Source organism: Gymnodraco acuticeps, unplaced genomic scaffold, assembly GCF_902827175.1.
Source record: "Gymnodraco acuticeps unplaced genomic scaffold, fGymAcu1.1, whole genome shotgun sequence".
Lineage (NCBI taxonomy): Eukaryota > Metazoa > Chordata > Actinopteri > Perciformes > Bathydraconidae > Gymnodraco > Gymnodraco acuticeps.
Window position 1 is genome coordinate 1,211,828 of NW_022991575.1, and position 11,276 is coordinate 1,223,103.

Genomic DNA, 11,276 nt, shown 5'->3' on the forward strand with positions numbered 1-11,276 from the left:
GCGGACTGGCCATCGGGACGTTCGGGACGAATCCCATTGGGCCGGTACCAAAGTGGGCCGCCCGTCACTAGCCGTCTAAGTACGATATATATCTCAAATAATGTATGCACTGTCATTCCCCACGTAAACATAACAGTCTGCAATGAAATGGTTGTCTCCTGTGCGCTTCACTTCCTCCTTGGCGCACCGGTAACTTTCTCAACAAAAAAAGTGCGCACGAGTTAGTAAAAAAAAAAAAGTCAGGATAACGAGTTAGTATCTCGTGCGCACGAGAAACGTTGTCGTGCGCACGAGATACTAACTCGTTATCTCGTGCGCACGAGAAACGTTCTCGTGCGCACGAGATACTAACTCGTTATCCTGACTTTTTTTTTTCTCTCTCTGTTTTTTGTTTTTTTTCACATGTCCCTTTAGGGGCTCCGTAGCATTATAATTATTGATGTGTTCAATAAAATAAATGTGGTGCAGGTTTGAGGAGAAGGAAGAGGACGGTGGCAGATAAGAAAAAGTGACTGTTGGGGACTTTTCAATGTCCCCATTGTTTGTGGTTTGAGTGGACGTAATCGTGCCAGCAGCAGTGTTTGAAGAAGTTCTGTAGAGACTGAAAGAGGCTCTTCAAAAACGCTCCATCTGTCTCTCCAAACACTAACAACAGATGTCAGCGTGCAGAGGAGAGTTTGCTCCTTTTCAAATGCATCAGTGGACAAAATGTGCACACAAACCGAAGAAATGTTTTGTTTAGCATTCATTTAAATAATAATTCTGTGAGGAACGAAAATGCTAAATGTTGGATTTAATTGCCAAATCAGTTGAATGCAAGTACAGAATAATAACTGGTGTCAGAGAGAAAGTATTGACATACTATTTAACTATTTTAAAAGCCTTTTGGATCAGCTGGAAAATGCATTATCACAAAGTAATTTTTATGGAAACCCTGGAGTGGTTCTCACAGGACAAAAAAATAAAATATATATAAATATCTCCTCCATCACTGCACAGCCCCTTAACTCTTTAAATTGTAAAGCAGAATTGATATCTGAAAAACAAACTACATTATCCTAACATGCATGCAATACATTTCTGGGTGGTTTTTTTGTTGAGTTGGAGCTGTATTTTTAAGAGTGGGTACATGATATGACAGACATTCCTGCCAATCGCTTTCACACCATTCCACTGATCAGGTGTTGGTTAGATGCCAAGATAAGCAGCAATGTACCAACAACGACAAAGAAGAAGTCTGCAAGCTAATAAACATGGATGTAAACAAAGTAGATATCCAACTTCTTAGAAACATTAGCTTTACACTGAATTTAAACATACATTTTGATTTACAAGTCACACTATAATGAGCAGAGAATATAGGGATGGATAGATTTTGTGGAATTCTCCTTCAGATTACATTGCATTTAGCTGACACTTTTATCCAAAGCGACTTACAATAAGTGCATTCGACCAAGAAGATACAAACTTGAAGAAAACAGAATCATATAAGTACATCAGGTTTCATAGAGCCAAAACATTTCAAGTGCTACTCAACTGGCTTTAGATAAGCCAGTCCTTTATTAGTATATAAGTGCTCTGTTAATAATTCTTTGTTAGTAATTAGATGACTAATTGTTTCATTCACTACCGGCTAACTTCAAGATTAACGTTACACTTTCTTTCCAACCATGTATTTTGATCTAAAGATGATCGGTCCTTATCAAAAGGTAATAGCTATTTTTCCAAAGTTAACTGGTGCTACAAGGAGTTACAGTATGGTTTCTTTGTCAAATACAGCTTACATAACTTTGATGAAGAGTGAACACACCATTCATACTCTCAGGCAGTTAAAACAAAAGCATAAGAGTTTATTGAGATTTTAAAAGTGTCTGGAAGTTAGACAAACAGCGAGGCAAGAGACAAGAATCTCTACATTAAACGTCCAATATATACAAGTCTTAAACATTGCTTCCCATCATATTCCACAGTATTTAAGAATATTGTAATACTACTTTCAGGCAGCAAATTGATATCTACTGACAAAAACATGACACTTGTGCTGTGTTATCTATCACAGTGAAGATTTTGGTCACGATTAGTTGTTTGTATTGAAATCATTGTCCCTTAATAATACAGCTTGATAGTGCCTTTAAGGACCTTCCAACACCTGAATTAGAGTTGGTAAAAAGTGTGATCATAAAAATAAAAAATAAAAACAAAACGTGCAAGCTATGAGGTTATTAGCTGGATGAAGTGTATTTAGCTGTCTCTCATCTCTGCTTCTATTGGATTTGAAAAAAGTGACTGTTGAATTAAAAAATCCCAGAAAATATGCACAATTAATTAACCTTAAGCTATATTATGAAGGAATGTGCAGCAGAAGACAATTTAACATGTTGTCTTCGCCAGCTTAATTGTTACCTAATAAACAAATTAAGCAAAGCAATAGATTCCCTTTCATATCAGCATTTACAGTTCAATGTGCTTGTTTCCTTATTACAGGCGATGACAGAAACTATAAAGGTTTTAGCCAGCTAACCACAGTTTGTTTCACGATTGTATTAACACTAAGGTTACCAGCAGTAATCTGCAATAATATCTGAATGAAGTAGCCATTCGTTTATATGCCACCCTGGTACAATTAAAGGAGTTATTGTTGTTAGTTTTATCATTCTGTTAATTTTCCGCCACCACAATTGGACCAGATGAGTATTGCTAGCTAGAACCTCTCATTTTCTTTTTTTAAATAACGTGAATGAAAACTAACATCAAGTAGGAATTAGTGCTAAGGTTAGCAGGTTAAGCTAACAAGCGTCCTGAATACGATTGTAACAAAGCTCCAATTATTTTTTAAAGGGATAGTATAACATCTTCTAATGACTGACCGCTAAAGCTAAGTGAAAAAGCCTTGTGTCAGTGTATGGTTAAACAGCATGAGTGCACGAGTGCATATATATATATATATATATATAAATATATATTTTTTAAATGTGCACGATAGTTGACGTAAGATAAAAGCCTATATTTGCATACACAGAAAGCTATGGTAAAGTGTTTATGTATGGTATTTGCTGCTATAAAATAATGCATAATAACCTTACTACTTAAGTACTAGATAGTTTGTTTGAAGCGCCAAGTATTAAAGCATGAATCATGAATAGGAACAGACAAGAAGTGTAATACACTGCCCACAATATAACAGTCCTTTAGAGTCTAAATGTGCTTATAGAGTAGGTTGTCAAGTGTCACCATTTCTAACACATAATTACCGAATGAAAGAGTCTGATTGCTCTCTTCCTGGTCAAACTAAAAAGCTGTTGCTGGAAGTGTGGATTGGTGACTCCTACTTAACATCCCTCCGTCATTTTCCTCCTTCAACATAGACGTAAACTCATCTGGTGCCAACTCCATTTTGGCCAAACTCTCCTCTGTCTCAGCAGCTATTTCCTCGCCTCTCTCCTCTTTCCACAGCCGCTCGTACTCCTGCTTCAGCTCCTGATATGAGCGGGAGAAGGTGTGGAAGATGGAGGTGGCAGGGAACGCCATGATAAGGATGCCGCTCAGGATGCTTGTGAGTGCGACTATCTGTCCAGGGATGCTGCGTGGCACCATGTCGCCGTACCCCACCGTGGTCATAGAGATGATGGCCCACCAGTAGGAGGCCGGTATGCTGCTGAAGCTATGTTGAGGGTACGTGGCAGCAAATGGCGCCAGCTCACTCTCTGCTAGATGAACCAGAGGTGAGAACAGGGTCACGGCCACGCAGACAAACAGCAGCAGCAGGCTGAATTCCCTAATGCTGCGCTGCATGGTTAGTCCTAATGTCTGCAGGCCCAAAGAGTGGCGAGCCAGCCGCATCACGTACAGGATCCTCAGCGCCCGCAGCAGGCGCAGGATCAGACTCAGTTTGTCCAGGTAACCTCTGCTACCTGCACCCATGATGACATCCTCCTCAGACACATCTCTGAGATCAACAACCAGGGAGACATAGTAGGGCAGGATGGCAATGGCATCGATGATGTTTAGGGGTCCACGAATGAAGTTTAGCTTGCTCTGAGCATTGGAGAATCGAATCACAAACTCCAAAGTGAACCACGCCACACAGATGGACTCCACCACAAACATGCTCTGACACTTCTGGGAGCACTCGCCCTGCAGACACAGAGACGAACTTTGACAAGAAGACACTGGGAAACATAAAAGGGTCACCACCAAAGTCACACATCAAGTCAAATCTATTTACTTTTTACGTTACGGTAAAATAGACTGCTGATGAAAAGAGCGTTAAACACCTTTAATTGCCCAGGTTTTTGTCCCTTGAAAATAGTCTTTAAAATTGTAACTTTTAGTTTTACTTTTGATCCAACTTTTTAGCCATCGTTTGAGTGGGAGAAAAAAATCTATTGATAATTTCAGTGAGACTTTGGAAGCAGACTGAAAGATAGCAGGGAACAAGAAAACAAGACTTTCTAATGAGGAATGCTTGTATCAATGACTTGATCTATAGTTTTTTGAGTGCAAATAATGAGCCTCTTTCTATTTCCTGACAAGAGAAACATGAAGGGTAGCATTTCATTCAATAGTTTTAATCAAGAGTTCTTTCGCAAATGGTATACAACTCAAAAACAGCGTTAATTATTTGTGAAGAAAGTTATATTAAGAAAAAGATAAATAAGAGCCTAGCAATAGCAAATGTCATTAGGCATATCAGGCCTCGAAGCTCTAAGCTCGTATCTTTTCAAGCACATCTGATATTGCAGTTGCTGCTTGTCTAGTTCTTATTGACGTCAAGGGGCCATTGTTATATAAATGACCACAACCTTCACAACATCTTTCTTCTTTGACAAGTACACATTCAGCTCTACGTCATTTTTATCACCACCTGTCAAGCAAATTGTCTAAAGCAAGTTTAAACAAATGGCTCACATTGAAGGTGTCTGCCAGGCTCCAATGTAAAAACAACACTGCTTTCCAGAAATTAAAAGGAATCTTGGCTTAGAAACACAACCCCAGATGATTGTTTATTCCAACTATCATCAATTCACTATGTATAAAAAGCAAGTTTCAGCTTGAACAAAACATTATTTAATTTGTCTGAGTCTTGATTTGCGTGATTGATTGTAGGCCTCATCAGGGAGAAATCAATCTACCGTCTCCAGCTTAATCAAATAGCTAATTCAGTCTCTTCAGAATGAGAGTTAGTTATACAATCAATGCTACAGCCTGTGTGCTTCTGTTGACTCAAACACAAATCAGAAATCTGTGATTTAACAGTCACATTGGCAAAAGACATTTCTCAACAACTCTTCGCTCCACGCTTAAGGTTTACAAAAATCCCTTACTTTGATTATCAATCGTGCCTGTATTTTTTCTATTAAAACTGTCTCCCATTAATCAAACTATTTCATACATTTATATATATTTTTAAGTACAAATTAAATTTTAGAATATTAAATTGTATTTTATTATTACTTGGGTGACTATTCAAAAATGCAACAACATGTTTCAAATGGGCATTAATTATAATTTTGTTGGCCTCCAGTAAAAATAACATTAACATATTACAGCCTAATAAAGATCTTATGACAATTGTGTTAAATGTTCCTCCTAAACATTCTATCAATGTCTGTTGTAGGTGCTTATCAGTTTTTGTATTAAGCTAAAAATACAAAATATTAAAAATGCTGCTGATGAACTGGTTAGAGTGAATGAAAACAGTAAAGCCGGACAGAAAAACAATGAGCTTAAAGCCACTGAAATATATTAATACACACGCTGAGGGTCTGCAGAGTTCATTCTTACAAGTATAACTCAGTAATCCGATCCATTATTGAGATATAATTATTCATGAGTGCAGCTTTAAGGTTGGATCAAACATTTCTTAAGACAATAATCCTCACAGACTGTGTTTTGGTTCATTGGATCAAAGTGAGCGACAAGAATTTATTTGTAAGTCATGCATTAGGCTAGCAATACTTAATTATATAGTTTGCACCATTAGTGTGATTAGTGATAACATTAGTAACACTAGATGATTATTTTTGTTGTGATGTGCTGATAAGTAACCAGGGCTGAGTAGTACATTTCATTGACACAAAACATCTAATAGTTCTCACTCTGTGGTTTTAATAGATTTAATACGCACCCTGGACTCTTCATCTCTGAGGTCTGGCATGGTGCTGATGCACAGACTGATGACAGTGACCAGCACCATGACGACAGAGAGGCAGGCGAATATCTTCCCAGCCAACCCCGACTGAGGGTTTTCCACCACTTCTCGCAGTATCCAGGTCAGTTTGTGATGGCCCTTTTGTACCTCTGTAGCGCTTTTCTTCAGCATCACCCTCTTCTGCCTCCACTCCTCTTCCTTGCGCTCTCGCTCGACCACCTCCTCCACACGGGTAATCATGCGGCGACGGCAACAACGCTCCATATGGCCTGGGTCCACACCCCAGTAGTCAAGCTCATCATGGAGGGACACTGCACACAGTTCTCGAAGCAAACGGAGTTTCCCTGCCGCAAGGAAGTTGAGGATGACCCTGAAGGCTGATGGGTTTCGGTCAAAGAAGTACTCTTGGCACGTCTCGTCATAGTCGTCGCAGAGTCGTGCAATGTCCTCCGGGGTGGTACATGACCGCAGACGTCCAAGACGACTTTGTGGGAACTGCTCCAAGGTGCTCCAGGGAAATGTGTAGCGATTTCCTCCCACATTGATAAGAACCTGCAGGGTGTGGTCGACCACATACGAAGCTTTGGGGTCACGAAGCAGCTGGGCTCGCTGGAAGTAAACACCCTTGATAGTTTCAGTCTCTGGGATCTCAGTAAAAAAGCGGTCGAGGCTGCTATCATCGCTGCTAATGGAGAAAGTGCTAAAGTCGTGGTTGGCATTGCTGATTATAGGCATGTTGGCTTCAGGATGTGTGACGGGATGGAGCAAGTATTTGTATCTCCAGTTCACGGATGGTTAGAAGGATGATCCACTGAGAAGCTGTAAAAAAGAAGAAAAGTTAAATACAAAGTAATTTGTTCTTATATCAAGTCCTTATGGATATTTATTTTAATGAAATAACAAACTTTTTTCAAAGCCTCAAACTAACATTTTATTTATGGAGGAACGCAAGGTTATGTCCTTGGTCTCCTGCTTTTCAGTATGTTTCCAATCTGGGCCATCATTCATTGACTTTCATCAATATGCAGATGACATTAACTTTATATAGCTGTTGATCCCCCAGACCACCATGCAAACGGCATTTGACCCATACGTTTCCTCTCGCTAAACCAGGACAACGGATTGATCTTATCAGTTTTACACAGGTAGGGGAATTCTGTTGATTGAATAATGTATTAATTAGCTCATTAAATAAGAACAAAAAAGTGCTCTTCTAATATTTCAGTAATGTGGGTTAGGAAAAAGCGAAAAGAAATGCTGTTAAAAAAAACATCACAGCACTCCACTTTTAGCCCTGACACCCTTTCCTGTTGTCTTCACACCAATGCATGCCTTGATTCATGGCAACCCTTACATGGCTGCTGAGTGACATTACAAAATCTCTCAAGCTCGGTGTGAAAAGTGGTGTAAAAAAGCCGGAGAGGCCACCATTCCTTATGTCGACGACGACAAGGCCTACAAAAATGTAGCTCATTTGACTACAGTTTTAACAGTATTTTTAATGGTTATACACATCTGCTTGGATGCAAAACCATTATGTCTAACTGACCCTATAGTGGTATTTAGCTATGCAGGTGGCTTTGGTTTTGGTTTGACCTTACTGTTAACAGTTTTCATTGGAACTAATTTCTACCAAAGAGATATTCCATTGATTACTGTTTAAAGCATTTTCTGTGGATAATTATGGAGTTAAATACAATTATTCTGATTCTAGAAATGGATGATTGTGATTGTGAGTTCCAGTGTTTCTATATTTAAAATATAATTTAAAGATACTGTCAGCAAAACGAAATGCACATACTATACACAATAACAGTATTGTAGTTTCCAGCTCTCCTGCATGGACGTTAGGAATTGAAAGCCCAGAGAGAGATGTTGCTGTTTCAAATGTTATTTTCCAATGCTTTTAGAGCCACAAAATAAATGCCATTGTAACCTTTGTATTGGCATTGAGGCAGTCATCTCAGGAATGGTTGTATGAAACCTTGACTAATAAATATGCAATCTACATGGCTGGATTTTTTTTGCTGAAATGTTTTTGAAGCTTGTATGCTGCAACTTGTGTTGATAAGAAAGAATCCTAAGCGAAATGCTATTACAAGTGCACTATCAAACATTTTGCACATTTGACGGAGCTATATTTAGTCTACATCATCAACTGTAATGCCTGGTTAGGTTGCCCCTGAAAGCTTTATAATGCAACGCTGACTGTCAAGTTGTTGAGACAAACCAAGTTCACTAAGTACATGAGTATAATTTTGAAGTTGAGTATTTCACTTTAACTCCAATTCCATTGCCAAATAAATGTGTGTATTTTGGAATAATAACTTATTGTATTTTTTTTATGGAATAATTATTTTCCCCATTTATCGATTGATTGTTAGGTTTGCATTTAGTGAGAAATAGTGTTAGACAAAGCCAATGTGACGACTTTGTTTTGTCCAACCAACATCAACAACCCTATCCTCAACATTAATACACAATTGTAAAAAGCCAAAGCGAAAAATCTTCACGAATCATGATAAACACCACTTTTGGTCAGGATGAAATCCAATGGAAAAACATGTAGGCTACCACTGGAAAGCAGAGTAAAGTCTTTACTCTGATGTTTGAATTAATTAGAAACACAAGTTAGCTGCAGGTCATTTTGGGGGACACCTGTTATTTAACTAATCGCGTGCTAAAGTTACACTGTAAACAAAACAGTATTATTTTCTGGCTTCTAATATAGCATTCAAAATAAAACGATAGTATTCACTCACCTTACAGTGCGCAGGTGTTCTGCCTCAGTCTCTGTTATTTGTTCCATGCATGTTTTCATCTGTTACACTGTACCAAAGAGGCTCCTCGTTAATTAAGACATACTTGTTGTATATTTGCTCTAACTGTAGATCAAATCAGACCTCCGCTCAGCAGAAGAAGTATTATTACAGTTTATAGATCCGCTCTGAAGTTTGTAGGCTTGCCGTGTGTCTGTGTAGCTTCCCCGGTGTGTACACGTCGCCTCAGCTCCGGAGTTGGATTAAATTACATTAAAATGATTTGCCTGTCCACAGATCATCGCTCCGCTTCCATTGGTCACCGCCGTTCGCGAGGAGAGAGTAAATGCGATTATCTAACGGCGGTGGCCTCCCTAAACCAGCCGCTGTATTCTCATCTCTGTTTGACAGCAGGACCCTCCTCCTCCTCCTCCTCCTCCTCCTCCTCCTCCTCCTCCTCCTCCTCCTCCTCCTCCTCCTCCTCCTCCTCCTCCTCCTCCTCCTCCTCCTCCTCCTCCTCCTCCTCCTCCTCCTCCTCCTCCGCTTCCTCCTCCCCCCCCTCTTTCACCCGCCTCCCCTCCCTCCACCTCCCTGCTATCTCCAGCTCTCTCTTCTTCTACACTGTAAAAAACAATGTTAAGGTGATTCAACTCAGAGTATGGGAGTTAGATTAGGCTATTACCAGAGATGGAAGATATACTCAAATGTTCTACTTAGGTAAAAGTAGACATTTCAGAGTGCAGGGATACTCTGTACAAGTCCTTTATTCAAGACATTACTCAAGTGAAAGTACAAAAGTATTAGCATCAAAATATTCTTAAAGTTTCAAAAGTAAAAGTACTCATTATGCAGATTGGTCCATTTCAGAATAATATATATAATATGTTTTGGTTATAAACATTAATGTGTTGATGTGTTTATCCAGCTGGTAAAGTTGGAACTAATTTCAGTTTATTGTGAATTTAATCGAGGTGTATCTAAAGTATTTCTAAGGGTTAGGGTTTGGGTTGCTGATCCTATTGTTTATCATGAATCACAATCTACAAAGTAACTTAAAGGTGGGGTATGTCATTTATTTCAGAAACACTTTTTGTTATATTCCATGGAATGCTCTTAACATCCCGATAGCAATGAATACTTTGACAATTAAATACATTAATAAAATTCAGTGTCGATTCAGTTAATAAAATCTGAAAAATCTGATTCCTTAAAGCAAAGCTCAACAATGTTTTTGTTTTGTTTTTTGTGTGCCTATTTTACAGTGCAAGGCTCCATGCATGCTTGATCATGACTCTTCAGTACAGACTGGACTTTGCTGTAAAGCCTTTGTTTAAATGCAGCTAAAGCCTGATTGACACAAGTTGTGCCGGCAGATGTCCAAACACAGAGAGGATTAATAAAAAGGAACAACAGGAGATAAAACACAGAGCCTCTGTGTATGTGTGTGTGTGTGTGTGTGTGTGTGTGTGTGTGTGTGTGTGTGTGTGTGTGTGTGTGTGTGTGTGTGTGTGTGTGTGTGTGTGTGTGACCCCGGCCACACGAGGACGAAAACGGCTAAACGCATAGGATTAACGCAAACGCAATCGCAAACAAGCTTCCGTCCACACGCAATAGTTATCTGGATAGTGTCTGCCCACACGAGACCGCTCCGTTTAGCTCCAACCGCTGGAGAAGCTGCAGTACATATGCAGGAGCATGTACGTGGCGCTGTAACTTCCTCCACAAAAGCAGCGAAGAAGCATGGTTGTCATGGTTGCCCTTCTGTTTATACTCCGCGGTGGGGGCCGAGGGAACCGTGCAGAGTTTTTGGCCAGTCAATGTGTATTAAATAGGGCCGGGACTCGATTAAAAAAATTAATCTAATTAATTAGAGGCTTTGTAATTAATTAATCGAAATTAATCGCATTTTTAATCACATATAAATATTTGACCTGAGAACAGTGAGAAGCAATTTTTTTCACATGGATTTTAGTATACCATTAGGCGCATTCACACCGCAGTACTTTTCCCACAAAGGTTCATGAGAACTTAGTTCATGAGAACAAATGAAGCCACTGACGTCACTTCTTCTTCTTCTGCTTTGGGTTTACTGGCAGGCCGCAAACCACTTCACGGCGTATACTGCCGCCCAAAGTCCCCGGCCGGAAGTCCCCGGAGTTGGGGACTGGCTTCAGTAGAAGCTGCTGGGAGTCCCAGCAGCTTCTACTGAAGCCCTCCGAGTAAATCGCCAGAACGCCGAGACCTCCTCATCTCCACCGCTCCCATGTTTTATTTTGTGTTGCCATAAGTTAGTCTCTCTGCGTTTCTGCGCTGGGCTAATGCTAATAACGCTAATGCGAGGATAATAAAATGGCGGCTTCACCAAA

At 39.7% G+C, this 11,276-nt stretch overlaps 1 protein-coding gene across 1 annotated transcript; it reads right to left on the reverse strand.

Moving 5' to 3' along the window:
- Positions 1-1,088: 1,088 nt before the first annotated feature.
- On the reverse strand, positions 1,089-9,307 carry LOC117533618 (potassium voltage-gated channel subfamily G member 4-like). The gene is made up of 3 exons (XM_034197469.1): positions 8,914-9,307; positions 6,128-6,970; positions 1,089-4,134 (listed from the first exon to the last, which is right to left on the reverse strand). The coding sequence occupies exons 2-3, from the start codon at positions 6,884-6,886 to the stop codon at positions 3,289-3,291; spliced, it is 1,605 nt and encodes a 534-aa protein (XP_034053360.1). The 5' UTR covers positions 6,887-6,970; positions 8,914-9,307; the 3' UTR covers positions 1,089-3,288.
- Between the last annotated feature and the right edge of the window lie 1,969 nt (positions 9,308-11,276).